Below are 18,029 nucleotides of genomic sequence, written 5' to 3'. Positions count from 1 at the left end.
AAAAAAAAAAAAAAAAAGCACCTTAAAACGTATGAGGAAGTACATGAGGAGAACACACATAAGCCATTACTGCTTTCACTTAAGTTAGTTAAAAAAAGTAAGGTTTTGGGTTGTTTTTCTGAAAACTGTTGGCAATCAGCTGTTACAGAAGTGTTTCCTTTTCCTCCAGGCCGCCTGATCTTTGACAACCTAAAGAAAACAATTGCCTACACTCTGACTAAGAACATTGCTGAGCTCTGTCCCTTTCTTATCTACATTATTGCCAGCATTCCAATGCCCATTGGCACCATCACCATCCTATTCATTGACCTGGGAACAGACATTGTAAGCTGCTGCCTCAGAGCTGAATAGAGAAATATCCTCACAAGTGACAGAAGACAGGGACCCTGATGGTTTATTTCTGTTACAGATCCCCTCTGTTGCATTAGCCTATGAAAAAGCTGAAAGCGATATTATGAACAGGAGACCTCGAAACAAGAAGAAAGACAGGCTGGTGAACGAGCAGCTGGCTATATACTCCTATCTGCAGATTGGTAGGTTGGCCCTCTCTCCATAACGCCATCTTGCATCAGTAGAATGAGATAAAAACAAGTTCTTTCACTTTTTAGAAAAGGGGAACATGAAATTAAACCACTACTCCTATGTTTTGCTTCTTCCTTATTTCTCTGGTCTAGTATTAGATATGGAGGTTGGTGGCTCTGCCTGCAGCAAGGGGGGTTGGAGCTTTATGATCCCCGAGATCCCTTCCAACCCAAGCCATCCTAAGATTCTCTGATGTAATTGATTCTCCCTCTTTGATTTTGCAGGCATCATGCAGTCAGTGGGAGCCTTCGTGACGTATTTTACAGTATATGCAGAACAAGGCTTCCTCCCTTCCACACTGCTTGGCGTTCGAGTCGACTGGGAAAACAATGCTATTAATGACTTTGAGGACTCTTATGGACAGGAATGGGTAAAGAAGCACCAGAACATCTTTACACCGTGTCTTTAAAATTCAATACTACTCTCCGAAATACAAGATTAAGAAAAGAAAGGGAGGCTTAAATGTAAACACTGGCCCAAATCCAACCATTGCACACCTTAATCTGGAATAACTGAGTTTATCCCTTTGTAACGGAAATCCTCCTGCCAAGGTTTACAGTTGCTTCCACAATACAGGAGCGTTGGATATAACACAGCTGTTTGTTTTTCCCTTTGCCTTGCAGACTAAATACCAGAGGACGTACCTGCAGTGGACCGGCTACACTGCTTTTTTTGTCAGCATCACCATTCAGCAAGTTGCAGATTTGATTATCAGGAAAACAAGAAGAAATTCCATTTTCCAGCAGGGTCTTTTCCGGTAGGTTTTGCTGGTCCTTTACCTGGCAGGTGGAAGGATAAATTAGCCCACCGCTAATTAGCTCAGTGATTTGCCCCCTCACATTCAGTCGTTGAACAAAGACTAAATGTGGATTCAAGCCATTGTTTGACAAACATTTTCTCACACTTCGCCACCCCCTTTTCTGTCTCATGATAGGAGTTTTCCTTAAGTAAAGGCTTTCTTCTGTTTAATCTGAAAACACATCAGCCTAAAGACTCCGTTCATTAAAATGTTTACTATGAAGAAGTTTCCTCCCCAGATTATTTTCTTAATTCTTATCGATTTATCAGTACTTAGGTCACTTGAACTTCAAGCTAACTTCAGCCTGCCAGGTAAGGAGACACCAGCTGGTCCAATAGTGCTGGCTGCCCTTTGCAACGGGCTCTGTACCTGTAAATCCCATGAAAGCCAAGGAATTAAAAACATCTAGTGGGATGGAGGCTGCATGTAAAAGCTGGTATTTAGTCAGAGTATTTCTGATAGGAAAGCAAACTGGTTTTCTTTCTTTATCTGCAGATACAGAGCCTACACCTATGTATTTTTCCTTCTTCCATTTGCATTTGAGTCACAATGAGCACGTTCACATTGCAAGTAGGAGACATGAGTAATGCAGGCAGCAGGCCTGCCTAAAGCTAGCTCTGCTCTAGGTAGGTCAGGAATGGGAGCAGGAAAGACATGGGAATATGAGATGCGTGGCAATGCTACAGAGCCCACCAGTTCCTACACACCACACTGCTCCCCATCGATCTCATGCAGGTCGTCCAGGCCAGTGATCAGAGCCTCAGGAAGGCACAGCCTTTGCAGTGTGCTGTGGAATCAGCTTTAACTACTTCTCTGTGATTTTCTTACAGGAACAAAGTCATCTGGGTGGGTATATTTTCCCAGATAGGAATTGCTCTGATTCTCACCTATGGTCTTGGACACGTTACAGCCCTGAACTTCACACCTCTGAGGTGAGTTCTGATGCTGGCACGCTTCCCTTTCCTTTTCCCTTTCCAGACATAGACTTACCATTCTGCCTGAACCCACAAATGGGAGAAAAATGCCCACACAGGACAGTTTTAGGATAAATATTTATGAATATTCATTACAAACAGGATGGACAATTTTTTTTGACCAAAAAGGGAATTATTTTCATAGCTTCTATGAAGAATACATTACTTTTTTTCTACTGAATTTACTGCAGAGAATTCAGAAACTTTCTCGTGTAGAACAAACACCCAGATTTTATCCAGCGTCACCAACATTTTGGTGAGATTATATAACATTTTACTTAATTTTATGCAAGCAACTTCTATTTTAAACATATAACTGTCAGAAATGTTCCATTTTTCTGACATCTTCAGAGACTGTAATGCCAGCAGGCAACATTTCCTTCTGAATAGTATCCAGAATTCATTAATTAATTCAGTTAACTACTTACACTTGGGCAGCTTGTGGCAACCTAATCTTATTTCTAATCATTTAAGTGCTTAAGTTACAGGGGAAAAAAAAAAAACAACAACAAAACAGCACGAAATCTAGATTTCCTTTTAGTGAAATCAGACAGCGTAGAGAGAGGCCTCAGAAATTCAGCTTGGTGGTTTGATGCTTCTGAATGAGAATCTCTTCTCCCACTCCCAGGTTTCAGTACTGGTTTGTGGCTGTACCGTTTGCTGTCTTGATATGGGTCTATGATGAGGTCCGTAAGCTGTTTATCAGGAGATACCCAGGAAGTAAGTAGGATTTATTTCCTGCATTTAGCTGTCCTTTCCTCCACTGCCGCTCACTCACCTGACTGACAGACAACTCAAAATGGACCATTTGCCCCCAGAGCTCCAAACATCACTTTTTTCATCCTCTCCTCTTGCAGGTTGGTGGGATAAGAACATGTATTACTGAGTCCGTCCTTATCGCTGGACTTCTTCCTCCTCATGGAGAGCTGCTCCTCCACCTCACACAGCCTCTGCTGCTCCAATGTCCTGTCTGTGCAATACCAAGTATACACTGGGCTCTCCCCATGAAGAAATTTCATGAATTTCATGAAGAATTAAGGACTTAAGAGGCTGGCAAGTAACCTCCCGCTGTACTGTAAAGACAATGCTTGTCTGAAATTGAAATGCCATCTATTTTTGTAAAAAGAATGACTTTCCCTCATCCAAGGATGAACCTGGAGAGCACTCAGAGAGGAAAACACAAAGAAAAACACAACAGAAAAACTTAATGTAAGGCATTAATTTGCACTAGAGGGGTTGTTTGCTTATTTTCTTTTTGTTTTGTTTGTGCAACTGAATTCTAAGCAAGTGCATACACGGATCTGTATTACCTTGCTGAGAGTAGTAACACTGTATAGGAAAAATTTGATAATAAAAGTATTTTCCAGAAGACAGTTCTCCACCTTATTTTTTGATAAAGACTAAGAGAGTGAAATGGAAAGGGACGCACTGAGAAATGCATCTGGAAGACCAAGGCACAGCCAGTCCATTTAAACATCTTGCAATTCTGTGAGTGTAGAATGCTCAACACTCATTTTCTAAGAGACATCATCTCCATGGCAAAGTAGACCTTCATACTCATAGGCACTGTTATAGAGCTGCCTGAGACCAGGTCTTCAATACGGGCATTTTTATTAGAGAAGAAATGGGGACAGCAGAACTGCCTTTTGCAGGAAAAGGAGAGAAGGATTACAAATGAGAAACCAGAACTGAGGGAGTGGAAAACGGGGAGGGTTTGCCAGCTTAAAGCATGTCTGTTCCCCAATTTCCACTTTCATAACATGCTAGAAACTACTTTAGTTTGTGAGCTCCCGTCCTCAGAGCTCCTCCCCATAAGAGCCAGGTGGGCATATTACAGTGGTATCAGAGTGGGTGCCACTGTTTTTCAAATGCTGACTCAAAGAAGAGGAAATACAAATGAAGAAGGAAGAGAGACAAAAAATAAGCATGTAAACTATGAATTATGAGGGTGAGCCTGGATTCCAGATATGTGCCCTTGTGTGCTGCTTATCAGTTGGTGATGCAACCCTGCAACACACCAGCAAGAAGTATGTGAGGTGCCAAGCAGCCTCATTTCAACACTTTGTCATTTGCCAGCTGCCAGGAAGGATTTGTTTTCTCTTCTGCTTACAAGACAGGAAAAATATGAAGAGAGATGACACGGGGAGCAACAGAACCCTCTTGTCACCACCCATAGATTTGCTGTACTCAGTCAAAACAACATTTTCAAATTCAAACAGGAAGAGAAAAAAAACGAAACAAAAGGAGGTCTTAGAGGAAAACTTGGAAGACGGATGTGATATGTGTGTTATATCTGTTTTTAGGATTGGCATATGCTCCTGACAGAGAAGTAAAAGAATTCTGTCATAGTAATATCTGTAAAACTAGCAACTTATATCTTTACATCCCCTTGGTACAGAAGGGAGTGGGGAGGAATAGGGGCACCACATTTCCCACATGAGGAATGATTCTAGGGTAAAAAGGCACCCTCTAGAAGATCATCAATGGCAAAAGAAAAAAAAAAAGCAGCTTATGGTCTATAGCAAAATCTATAAAACCAGCAAACAATTCTGAAACAGTCTGCTCTCATAGCTGTAGGGTCATTTCTACATTTAACAAGTACTCTTCTGCATTTCAAACCTTGCTTTAGACCAAAACCCTCTTCAGAAGCTACAAGCAGCACAACATCAAACATACCCTCCATGCTTTGGCTGCTTGTAGGATCATAGAATCACCAAGGTTGGAAAAGACCTAAAAGATCATCCAGTCCAACCGTTCACCTATTACCAATAGCTCCCACTAAACCATGTCCCTCAACACAACACCCAGTCTTTCCTTGAACACCCCAGGGTTGGTGCAACTCCATCACACCAATATTTTCTCTGAGAGGACGAGGTGCACTCAGCAATTTGTCTTAGTGCATCAATGCCTGAACAGAGCAGTCCATGTGGGAGGTTAGCCAAGACAATGAGCATCCCAAACAGATGCAGGAAAGGCTGTTCTAAATCTGCTGTTTCTAAATCTGAGAGACTTTCCAGTATTATGTAAGACATCAGATACACTCAGGCAAAATGGACAAACAGCCCAAAGGTATGGAAAGAGTCAATCCTACATTCACTGACTGGCATACATAGCATTTGTTAGAGCTCGTAAGTCTGGGAATTTCTGCATTGGACAACATGGGTCATTGCATAACAGTAAACAGCAGGTAGGACCTCTCAGTCCAGTATAACCATCCTCCATTGACACATAAGCCATGAGGTTACTGATGCAACTGAACATGGAATTGTCCACAAAAGTCTCGTTTAATTTAGTCCAGAGAATGCTGCTGTACCCAGCAGTGTCTATTCACAAGAACAAGTACAAAGAAGGATGCAAACCATTCGCAAACTGATGTTAATTCAACAAGCACAGAGGTATCCTCTCTTCAGTCCCATAATAGGTTTTTAAACAGCAATATTTTGGTCACACATTGATTTTTACACTTACTGTTGCATCATTTATTCTGTGTCACCCTTCTTTGTACTTTTTCAAGATACACTGTAATTCAGAATATGAAAAACAGAGCTGGACTGCTCTTTCTATTAGAGTTGGTAAGAAAATAAGCTGCTTTCCTGGTCAGGCCTATGTACTGCTTTTTCATGTAGTCTTGCAGAGCCTTTCTTTACAAGGAGACTTCAACCTTGTGTAGGTTACTACCACATACAAACTAGCATTATGATTCTTGTGATGGCTAGAGACATAAAGGAACCAGAACCATGGACCACAATAAATACTTCCATGTTAAATATTAAGAAAAGAAAGGAAATAATTTTGACATTCTTTTTCTTGCTTAAAAAAAAAAAAGAAACAAAAAACTCAAAACTTTAAAATTCCTTCAGCCAGCTCTGTAACTTCAACAGGAATATATATCACTCTCCCACAGTCAAGGAAGTAGCAATAACTCAAAAGATATGCAAAGCAGAGAAGCAGATTTTGAGCTGCAAGTTAATACACTTACAAGAAGGTTGCTTCTTTTCTGGCTCCATCTATGTTGCAAGCATGCAAGAGTTAAGTTACTAGCTCATAAAAATGAGAAATCTTTCTTGGACACAGAACTGTGCTTTCTTGCTCCAGCCTCAGCCAGACTAGACAGGTCAGATGCCCCCACTGATTGCACTGAACTTCACAGCTTTCCTTTACCTCCCCCTCTCAGCAACATCTCCTTTGCAGTTTTCTCTAGTTTAAACTAGCTCTCACCATCCCCACCTCCCATCTCCAAAAAAACCTTGACACCCTTCCCCTTCTACGTGCTATGTTACCAGACAATTCCTGCACTCTGGTCAAGCAGCAGCCAGCTGAAAGCAGAGAGCTGGCTTCAGGTGAAGCGTTATTCCTCAACAAATGACAGAGAATGTAAGGATGACAGAAAACACTGTGCAATGAAGTATGTAACAGCTACATAGGTGGACTAATTGTGCTGATTTCTCTGCTGTGAGGCCTGTGTCTCAGCCCTGTTAGTATGCTGCTGAAGATTTACTCATAATACTTCACATTGTAGTATCATACTTTCAAGCACGTGGCTTTTCAATCATATAGCCACAAGTACTTTGCCTTGGAATTGGTCAAGCTTCAAGATGGTAACAAATAATACTTACACCCTCTGCTTTAAATGAGTGAGAGCTGAAGTTCTTAGGTGTAGCATGTCTGAATTTTCCCTTAAACTCAAATACAAAAGTGCTTTCTGGCAGTAGTAGCCAAGAAAAACACACGATCTGTAGCATGCAGTCTTCTTAGTGACTCCTTTATGCACATCTCCTTCCCTGTGAATCCATTTCAGAGTCTCCACCTAGGATACTCGTCCCCTCTCAAGGCTATTAATCACTATGAATCCTCAGTGGTACATTTTTAACCACATAATGCAATCTGACAAGTTGTTTGAGAGAGCTTGTGATGCTGAGATTTCATTGAAGAATGGAAGGAGACAGCGAAGACTTGTATCTCTACAGGGTGGAAAATGCCTTTGCTGCCATTAAAGCATAGGCAGGGTTCACATTTCTAAACAAAAGATGCTGCCAAATTATACAGTGGAAATTGTTGTTGTTACCTTTCCTGGTGGCACCACCTCTAAAGCAAGGAATCTTTTCCAGCTAACACCACAACACTGGTGGCCCATGTCAATCTCTGCTAGAAGGGGAAGGAAAATACAGAAATTAATCTCCTTCCTGCAAACATTTGCAGACAACTGCTGTTCTCATTCTGGTGTCAACGCTTACTGAAAATAGAAATGATCTCAATGAATGCTGGATGCACACACACCCTGCTCTCTGTCCATTTAATCTTGAAGCTGAGGAGATTATTGCCGGTACACAACTGCAGAAAGAACTCAGGATTGGCTGCCCAGAAGGGTAAGAAATTCTCAAGGGTCTTATTGCTGATCTGAGACGCAAAGTAAATGAATGCAAACACATCTAAGCCTTGAGGAGAGTCAGTGCTGCACTCACTGGGTACGACTGCAGCGCTTTTCTTGGGCCTTGACAGGATCTCAGTGATGTCTTAAGCACTGAAGTCTTGATTTGCACGGGCTCCAATGATGTCTCAACCCCATCCTCTGCCACACACACCCAGCATGGTGCTGCCTGTGCTCATTTCTTCTGATGCCAGAGATTTTCACAGAGGAAAAACCCCCATCTCTTAAGTCATGCCTTACTATACCTGCTCTAACCAGATCAGTTCATGAACTTTTTCTCAATCATTATTTTGCAGTGAATGAAAACTAGTCCAGACCCACCAGCACGAGAGACCCCCCCAGGAGCAGATATTTTCTGGCAGCTCTGCACACCCCATAATCACTCAACCCATCTAGCTTCCAGGTAACAGCACCAGCAAATACAGTGCAATTTGCATTCATAATGACACGCAATTCCTGTAAGCAAGTTTCCTTCAACTTCACACTGTGAAGTTTATTTCTAAGCTGACAGAAGAGCTTTAATCTGCAGGTGCAGAAGTTGAGGCTGTAAATGAAAAATGAACACAGAAGTGGTAGTTGCAATGGTTTTTATCCCCAACACTCCCTAACAGACTCACTGATGAACCATAATCACGACAGCAATGTGAGCTCCAGTTCAGCAACACGAGCTACCATTTTGTTACCTGTGAGATGCTATCTTAAAAGCTCGTTGGGCATCATTTAAATGCTCACATTACTAATTGTGCTATTTGGGAAACAAAGTTAAATGGAATCAACTGTAACTAGTTTGGTGCAGCTGAATTCTTGAGGAACTTCCAGCAGAATGCCCAGCAGCTCTTTCACAGCAGCCCACTATGTTGGATTTAAGATTGAATGTGAATGTTTCTAGCAGAGCTGTATAGCAAAGCAGCAAAAAAAACAAAAAAACAAAAAAAACCACAAATCTGGAACCCTCTCTTTTCTCTAACAACCTACACTGACATTCCACTGTGTTTTGTATCTAATGCCACCTTAGCAGCAAAATGAATCAGCAGGAAATGACTTTCTGAAAAGACTAAAAGACAGCTTTTCCCTCTGACCTGACAGATTTTTGGAACTGGCTGGACGTTTTGAATACATGTCATAAAACACTTGGAATGATAAAGAATATTTGAATATTCATGTTCTTATAGCCCCTTTTTAACACAGAGAAACTGGTACAAAGCTCTTCATTCAAAACTGTTGCAGTTTTGAATGCACAGCCTCTGCATTTTTGTGATAAGAGATTATCTTAATGCCTGAAAGCAGACTCAACTTGAAGACCAGTTCCTGTTTCAGATAAAGATTATTTCCTAAAACCTTAAGAACTTTCCTTTAACAGAAAAGCATTTGCCAGGTGATCCCCAAGTAAAGCAAATCCACGGATGCTGAACCCTGTCAGTGATTCTCATGCAGTGACTCCATATGGCTCTGCCCAGTAGATCAATCCCTGAAAACTTATTGCCTAGGAAAAAAGAAACCTGGTCTAAACATGCACCAGTTCTGCTACAGAGAGGGGTTTTTACACATCAGAAATGTGAGTCAGGGTCCCACAGGAACAGTTACTTCATTTGACTTCAAAAAGTACAGGTCTAGGTTTACCTCATTGGCAAAGACATAAGATCAGGTCTACTTCCTAACTCTACATTACTGCTTACTTTGCAAGCTCAGCCCTCACCTCTCACAAAACTTAAGAATTATGTTACCGTAAGGGTCAAAGTCCTCAGGAACTTAGAAAATCACTTTAGGAAAAAAAAAAACAAAAAAACAACCACCACTAATTGCTGCCTTTTTTAGTCAGTCAATTTGGTCCAAAGCCATCGCTGCTAACTCTGAAAATATAGCATTCATTGGACAGGTACAATTAACACGGTAAAGTTCAATGTTCGTTAGCATCCTGGGTAGCCAGAGGGCATGTGGAAGGCACTCAGCTGAGAAACAACTGAAAGAAAAGCCTCATTTTTAGCAAGCAAGGCTGGAAGCATGCCCTACCTCAGTAAAGCATATGTCAGGTGAAATAATTAAAGTCCATCTTGCCTAATTTAAAGCCCTTCGCAAGCACAAAACCAGAGTTGGTGCACTGGCAAGTCTTGACAAGCACGAAGTAGAAGCTTTTCTCTGTTGTCAACAGCTTATAAGATGAACACCATAGATACTCCTCATGACAAGAAACACACAGAAAAGGGTGTAGAAAAGGCAGAAGAGATGAAAAACAGCAAAACTGACCGCAGATGTCTGCTGAATGAGGTTGGTTTGAGTGCTGTGAAATCTCTCACCTGCAAGTCAGCTAACTCACGTGCTGCCATGCTGCCACAGCTCAGTTCTGATTCTTTAAGCAGGAAGAAAAAAAATGATATTAAATACAATACAAACAGCACGGTCTTGAAGTTTCTCAAAAAACCTAACTATTGCTAAGGCTCCTCCAAATTTCAGCCCAGGAAAGAGTTTTTCTCTTGTCCTTTTTGTACACTGGAACTCCACATTCATAAGATTCAGCCCAACTCCGTTCCAATCTCAACACAAAAAACAAATGGTACTTTATCAGTCCCCTATTGTCAGGGGTCAGGATGGGCCCTAACCTGAAAAATCATCACGCAATAAAAATATTGCAAATAACTGCACTATTTATTTTTCCAGCCTATGAATTTTTCAGCCATACAGCACTTCTGTTTTGTCCCACCGTTCCTGCCCTGCATAGTCTCCATACTTCTCCAGCCACTGCTCTTGTAAAACTGGAAAACAGACAGCTGCTTAGGCTATGCAACTGAGAAGCTACAAGAAAAACCACATTGTTCTGCACGGGCCTACCCTCTTAGGCAGAAATTCCTATACTGTCAGTCTGCCAGGTCTGCAGGCTTGCAGCACTGCTTTACTGTCCTGCATGGGGCTTTTCAATGGGGCAGCTGATGCCTACACACATTGCTCCCTATGCTGCAATAATCTCTGCTGCTGGCCTTGTTCAGACCTGCACCTCAGTTTGCATTCCATACTCAGAAACTACTGCAATTTTCTTCCATAGGTAGCATTAATACACTTCCAGGGCTGTATTCCTCCGGAATCTCTGCTTTGCCTCACACTAAGCATCATGCTATTTTTGCTAACTAAAGGAGACAAATACCCAAAAAACATTACAAATTGCCACAGATCTGCAGTTCAGTGGCAATGAAGTTGCACAGCACAATTTTGAAAAACTTGCAATGAGCACAAAATCCATTTGTTTGCCTTCAAATAGCTTGTTGGAGCAGGCCACTAGGAGATTCAACAGAAATACACTGTATACGTAGTACAGAACATTACAGAAGAACTGCTGCAGCTAACAGACACTTGATAAGGTAATTCCAATCAAAAGCTGAAAACCAGAACTGAAGTAGAAAAATACAGAAGGAAAAAGAGAAAGAGCAAGATATGGAAAGTGATGTGAACTGAGGTCTGCAAATAGGGAGCATGCACTTAAGCAGGAGCAGTCCTGATCCACTAATCCTAGAAGTAAGGCTTTGGAAGAAAGAGGGACAGAAGGAGAGATGGAAAAGTGTGCAGAATGGATGGACGGTGTACACTGGATCAGCAGTGCATCAGAAGTTCTGCACAAATAAATCTGAAACACTCTACTGGGTAAGAGAGTTGATGAGATCCATATGACAAAGCACAGGGAATTCCCCCAAATCAAAAAGCCCCATAGCCTAAAGAAGCTACCTTTATTTCTTCTGGGAAGGAGGAGGGTTAAAGTTCAGCTACCACTCACAGCAGTGCCTTGCAATCATTTATTTTGAGCTTGGTTCTGCTACTTGCCTGCAGGGAGGGCTGGGAGGAGGAAGCGGACACAAAGATGCACTGAAGTTATGTGACAGAAAGAGGTAGAAAAAAAATATACAGCTATTTTTAAAGATGCCCAGGGTGCTAATTCTCTGCAGCTTTCTGCATTTTTAACAAAAAAAGAAAGAAGTCTGGTTTGTGAGAGGAGAATTTGACTTCTAAGTACTGCTTTATAAAGACAAGTGATGTAAGGAGATCTGAGGAAGGGCAACAGCCAAAGAAATGGCAAACTGGCCCAAGAAGTACACAGCAACAGATCACAATATCATAATAAAACCTTTGAAAATAACACCAATTGGACTCGAACAAAACCAGAACCAGGTGGTGAGACCTATTGTCATGCCTGAGCTGAGAGCTCCTGCATCATGTCAAGCCATGAGATGGAAGAGGTAACCAACTCTGACACATTTCTTGTTAGCACACCACACTTCAACAAAGCAAAGGCACGGATTGGGTGATAAGACTCATAAAAAGGGAAACACTTGAGTTATCACAATGTCCTTGATCTCAGATTTTCACTTAGTTCCTCTCTGAAATAAAGTAAGTAGAGATCTGTAGAACACTTTCCATTGGAGAATGTCACTGTTCTCCTGTAGGCTTCGTACTTATAATGCAGGAAATGACTTGGAGACCACTGAAGCTTTTGCTAAATTCCTCAACATATTGTCACACAAAAAACTACTCGATGGATGTGCCAATGTGGAGATTGCTAACACACGACAATGCTCTGCACTTGGCCTCTTGCCTAAGGAGCAAGCTCTTTCTAGAATCAGAGCCTGAATTCTTTCAAGACTTAGAAAAGAAGCCTAATATAATGCTGTCACTAAAAAACAATGCAGAGAAGGACAGCACAGACCTACTCGTGATTTCAGTTTACACAACCTCAGCTCCCAAAGCACAAACATTAACAGACTTAGCCCAAATGTCAGTTACCAGCAGAACTGGAGGAAGAAGCTATTTGTGGCACCTTCCCTATCAAAATACGGAAGTCTTCAGGTCAGAAACACAATGCTGTACTCCTACATTTGCATTTCAGGCATCCAGGTCAGTCACTCTGGGAAATGCATAGGGCTTCCCCCATTCTGACTTTCTGCCCTACTTTGCCACGTTGGGAGCAACACATCCCTGGCCAGAACCAGCCTCTTCTCTTTATTGTGGATGAACTGAATTTTTGTTTATAGTTCTCAGTGGGCTCAAGTCAACTGTGCTAGATTAGACTTGAATTATTCTACACTTTTGTCAGGAATAGCCAAACATGAGCCATTCTGGAGGAGAGTTCATTACATCCTGGACAGACAGAATGTTCCCAAGACAAACCTCCTCCCAGTTGGCCAGCTTTAACTGAACTTTCTTTACTAGGTGCACACCAGGGCAGGTCAACTGGGGTGTAGGAGAACTGCCCCCCCACATTAGCACCACCCAATGAAGTATGAATAGCAACTGGAAGGGTAAGGAGCCGCTTGGCTGCACAGCCTCCTGTTCAGATTGCAGCTGGATCCAGCTTGCTCATTGCTGAGATTAGCTTTTCCCACAAGGTGAATTTCTCCTTGAGTCCAGGATCTGCACAGCCAAGTCTGAAGACTGGTCCCTCCCAGTCCAGAAGGTGAATGTAGCCAGAAGAAAAAGTCACGAAAGAATAAAACCCAACAGGAGTAATTCTGCTGCATGAATACTTCCTTTCTGAGCTTGGCTAGGAGTTTTGAAACTGCAGTTTGCTAACAGAGGGTGGAGAAGCCAAGGTAAGCAAAGGATTTAGAACGCCACAAAAGTCTTCCTCATTCTTAGTTACTGCTGACCTACAAAACACAGGCAAATGCACTACAAAAAAAACTGTTTAGGGTAGTAAATCATTGATTGGGGACATTTGCTGAGGGACTTAATATGGATTAAATTGTATTGACATCTACAGTTTATTTATCCAGGAAAGAGTTCAGACTGCTCACCCAGTGTAGCACACTGCTTCTGCAGAAAAAGTTAGCTTGCTTCTCCGACGAGACGAAGGAACAAAACAGGTCCTGACCTCATTTACAGCAAATAAACACTGACATTTCAGCAGGTGGAATAAATCCAACTGCACAGGAGCACTAAGAGAGGACCCCGTCTTCTTACAGCTCCCATTTCTAACTTCTTCAGAAGTATCAAAATATAAATTCCAACCACAAATACCCACTCTTTCTTCTGATCTCTCCCCTGGCACTATTTGTAAGCACATTCATTATCTGGCACTTTTCTACAAAGCTCTTCAGCCCAGGATCTGCACTCAGGACTCTGCTAATTCTCGCCTCCTGCCTTCTGACATTGCAGTAAAGCTCAGCCTGTGGATCCCAGTGAGCTGGGTGCTTCAGACAAACTGCTTTGGAAAAATGCACTGAAAAGTGCACGACCTCAATATCCAGCATTACAAGAGGCCTCTGATTTGGACAGCACAAAGACTGAGGTTTTTTTCAGCATAACCCAGGGATCAGCTGGCATCTCCCCTGGCACCACTCACAAAGGGCAACCATGCAGTGGTCCTTCAGTGCAACTTCGTAAGAGCTGGGCACCTGGAAACCAACAGCTTTCAAAATGCCACCTTCTTTATTTTATCTGTGTTTGGTTTGGCACATTTTCTCCAAGAAACGGGCCTATTAGCACCTTTTCTCCTAATCTTGTGGTATTTTCCCAAGAACACTACAGGTGTAACCTGGTACAGCTTTAGAACTAGGGAATATGAAGTTGTTTGCTTTGTTGCTCATAGGTGCAGGAGTGATGGGCTGCAGCAGATTTCTTATAGAGAACAGCATATCTTCTCTGCTATTTTGAGGCTTTGATTTCTCAGAACTTAACTGACTGACAGATGGGTGAGGAGGAAGATAGGGAATTGATGCCTGTTGCTTTTGGTAGATAGGAGTGTATTTTTTGTTTTCTCCTCTAATATTGCCAGTAAGGAGCAGACAAAAAGGGAAACCAAGCTTCTCCTTCCTCAAGAAGGAGCTCTTACTCAGGAAGGATACACCTTGATTTGATTTCCATTTCTCCAGAGTTTTCTTAAGAATGAATTCTGCACATTCAAGAGAAAACAGGGAAACTTCACCCCAAATTAACTGCTATTTCTGGTGCTACCATACAGAAATGCTGTTTTCCAACAAACTTTAGTTCACAAATCCAGAGCAAGTGCAACTTTTGTACCTTCCTAGTACCAGCAGAATATGCTTTTGTAGCTCCATCACTTCATACCTTTGGTAACTGCCATCAACAATGCAGCAAGTCAGCAACGTGACCTGCAGTGATCCTTCCAGTATCATCACAGCACACCTTGGAACTTCTGCACATCTTATAGAAAAGAAATGCTACCCATGGGGCACGAAGCATGCCATTAACATAAGTCAGAACAAATAACACAAATGGGGAGTTGAAAGCAGATGAACACTGTGTGACCATAACCACAGATTTCCTCTTTGATTTCAAAGGAAAAAAGTCATTGTCTTTTTTTTTTTTCTTCTCCAAAGCCAGGAACAGTGTTTGAATTGCTGGTGAACATCAGTTCCTTGTGGCAGATATGGGTTCCAGGACACTTAACTATTAAATATACCCAAGACCATCATATAGAGCTCACACAAACACTAGTGATTTTCAGCATACAGTCATCAACATGTAAGGAGTCTTACTGGTACATCCCAGTATCCTTTTTTTTCTGTGGGGGCCACCATTAGAAAAATACATTTTGGAGATCATTTCATCTGAAATATTTTCAGCCACAAAATAATGAACACAAAAGCAAGTGTTGCAATTCTGAAATTGTTTGTGAACTTATTCTGAGATCAATGTATCACTGGGTGTTTTACAGAGGGAAGTTATGCTCTCGCTGATTAGGTTTTACAGCCGTTTTTTAAAGAGGAACCTTGAAGAAGAAAGGTTCATCTGTTACTTCTGCAAGTTTATCTTAAATATTATATGCAGCTTTAATATGTTTCTAATTTTGCAGTGTATAAACAAGCACTCAGCACAGATCATCAGCAGGATTACTAGAACCTTACAGATGGGACAAGGTCCATCCCATGCAGCTATGACCCACTGACAAGTGATAAAGTTATTTACCAGGGAGGTCAGGTAAAAGTTGAATTGAGGGCACTAAGGACACGTTAACTTTGACAGCTTTAGAGAACAGCTATGTTAAAGATGAATCCATTACAAGACTGGTCCTGAAAGCAGCAGGGCTGCAGTTTGTCCTTCTGCCAGTTTCTGCAATTCAGCAATATAGCTGTCTGCACGGATCAAGGCTTCATTGGGCAAAGCTATTAAGCATGTATCTGGCTTCCAATGGACTCACTGATGAGCCAGCTTAGCAAGACCACACTTTTCTCATAAAAATGAGTCATTTACTATTTCAGGCTTCTGGGAACATCCCAACAAATTAGATACTTCATCAAGAAATAAGACAACAAGTATACAGATGCCCTCCAAAACCTCAGCGCCAAACAACAGCTTCCCTTTGACTCTATAATAAAGTTACCTAGTTTGTTTGGAAGGGGAACCCCCACTTCTATTCCTGTTGTCCTGAAGTGAGTGACTCCTTTTACGTGCAGTAGAAACACAATGTGCTCATGGACAGAGGTGGAGGCACAGCCAGAGTTAAGTATTAGACCTCATTCAGGCCAGAGACTCACCTGCTGTGGATGGAACCTCCAAAAGCAAGGTTGCTTGTTTGCTGTATTTGGTGACATTTCTCAATCTTCCCACATTACCAATTTAGCTGCAGAGCGTAGAGAAAAAGAAGCTGATAAGAAAAGATCGAGTGACATTCTGGTACTTCCAGGGTATGCTCCATCTAAGCTGTAACTCCAGAACTTCAAAATGAAAAAGTATTTACAAGGATTTTCATTTTTTTCTTTTTCTTTTTAGTTTTAGAAAGAAACACTTCCTATTCTGACTATAAATTATAAACTTCTTTTCAGGATTTTATTCCTTCTGGATGAAAGAAACCAGCATTATATTTTCTCCTCTCAGGTTTGGGAACAAGGTTATAGAAACACTCACCTCACATATCAGCCCAGCAGCTTTGGAGTGACAGTGGTCTTTCAGCAGTGGCAGGTTGGAACTGACATGGCTAGGAAATTTCCTTTCTGTACAGAGGGAATCATGGCTTCAATTTGACCATTTCCAAAAGCAACTTGAATTTCTGGTGCCCAGTGAAATTCTCAGTGGACATTTTCATTGGATGTTTTTGTTGGACCTTTCATTTCATCAGTATTTCAAAGTTTCTGGCTCTATATGAGTGAGAAGCAAGTGTTAACTATATGAGCACAGCCAAGCAGGGCTTCAGTAACTGCAACAAGCACCACCATTAATGTTGTCTGGCTTTGTTAACTGAGACAGTTAGCTAACAGCTTCACACAGGAAAAAATGCAAATACTACCCAGGTTGACAAGGCCTTATTTCAGAACTTAGAGCCACACAAAGCCATAAATTGAAGAGATCTTTTTAGGGATCACACCATACCTTTTCTTTCAAGGCAAATGATGCTGGACTCAGTCAGCCTTATCAGCAGTCTCAGGGAAACAGCAGCCTTCCAAACCTGAGGAGGGGGACTTCACAACTACTCCAGAAAGTGCTTGACTTCCAGACTTCAGAGAGGGCTGGAAAAAGAGCTATCAGCAGTAAATACTTCAAAGAAATAATGAAATACACCCTTGCATCACTCCTCTTTGTATTTCATTGAATCACAGAATGGCCTGGGTTGGAGAGGATCAGTTCCAATGCCCAGGCAGGGCTGGTTGCCCCCACCAGCTCTGGCTGCCCAGGGCTCCATCCCACCCTTGGGTGCCTCCAGGGATGCAGCACCCACAGCTCTCTGGGCAGCAGTGCCTCACTGCCCTCTGAGGAAAGGATTTCTTCCTAACACCTAACCTAAATCTCCCCTCTCTTACTTCAGAGCCATTCTGCCTCTTCCTATCACTGTCAGACTGTGTAAAAAAAAAAAAGTTGGTCCCTTCACCTAGTGGAAGACTGCAATGAGGTCTACCTGGAACCTTCTCTTCTCCAAGCTGAACCAGCCCAACTACCACAACCTTTCTGGAGCTCACAGAGCTGCTCCAGTCTTTGATGATCTTTGAGGCCCTCCCCTGGACCAGCTCCAGCAGCTCCACATCCCTCCTGTACAGGGGCTCCAGACCTGGACACAGCACTGCAGATGGGGACAACCCTCTGCCACCCTTCTATGGGTGCCAGAGCACCTCTATTGGGCTGCAAGCACACACTGCTGCCCCACGTCCCACTTTTATCCATCAGAACCCAAAGCTCCTTCTCTGCAGGACTGCTCTCAAGGAGTTCTCCCAGTCTGTAATCCCACTGGGATTAACTTGACCCAAGTGCAGCATCTTGCACTCAGCTTTGTTCAATCTCATTTGTTCCTTCTTTTCTTCTAGTACTTACCAAC

At 42.1% G+C, this 18,029-nt stretch overlaps 1 protein-coding gene and 1 long non-coding RNA gene across 5 annotated transcripts in view; one reads left to right on the top strand and one right to left on the bottom strand.

Annotated features, from left to right (window-relative positions):
* Positions 1 to 4,799, top strand: part of ATP12A (ATPase H+/K+ transporting non-gastric alpha2 subunit) — an 18,304-nt gene extending 13,505 nt beyond the window's left edge. The window contains exons 17-23 of the mRNA XM_003212695.4: positions 170 to 324; positions 410 to 533; positions 807 to 952; positions 1,206 to 1,339; positions 2,212 to 2,313; positions 2,984 to 3,075; positions 3,213 to 4,799. Of these exons, the coding sequence (XP_003212743.1) occupies positions 170 to 324; positions 410 to 533; positions 807 to 952; positions 1,206 to 1,339; positions 2,212 to 2,313; positions 2,984 to 3,075; positions 3,213 to 3,241 (782 nt within the window). The 3' untranslated portion in view covers positions 3,242 to 4,799. The remainder of the gene's footprint in view (positions 1 to 169; positions 325 to 409; positions 534 to 806; positions 953 to 1,205; positions 1,340 to 2,211; positions 2,314 to 2,983; positions 3,076 to 3,212) is intronic.
* Positions 1 to 17,440, bottom strand: part of LOC116217452 — a 52,727-nt gene extending 35,287 nt beyond the window's left edge. For all 4 annotated transcript variants that reach the window (XR_004162015.1, XR_004162017.1, XR_004162018.1 and 1 more), the window contains exons 1-3: positions 17,093 to 17,440; positions 16,631 to 16,860; positions 16,261 to 16,346 (exon numbers count right to left, since the gene is read on the bottom strand). This is a non-coding gene — a long non-coding RNA (uncharacterized LOC116217452). The remainder of the gene's footprint in view (positions 1 to 16,260; positions 16,347 to 16,630; positions 16,861 to 17,092) is intronic.
* Between the last annotated feature and the right edge of the window lie 589 nt (positions 17,441 to 18,029).

This window comes from Meleagris gallopavo, chromosome 26, assembly GCF_000146605.3.
Source record: "Meleagris gallopavo isolate NT-WF06-2002-E0010 breed Aviagen turkey brand Nicholas breeding stock chromosome 26, Turkey_5.1, whole genome shotgun sequence".
In the NCBI taxonomy this organism is placed as follows: domain Eukaryota; kingdom Metazoa; phylum Chordata; class Aves; order Galliformes; family Phasianidae; genus Meleagris; species Meleagris gallopavo.
Note: the sequence above shows the minus strand (reverse complement) of the source record. Positions and strands in the feature narration are given on the sequence as shown.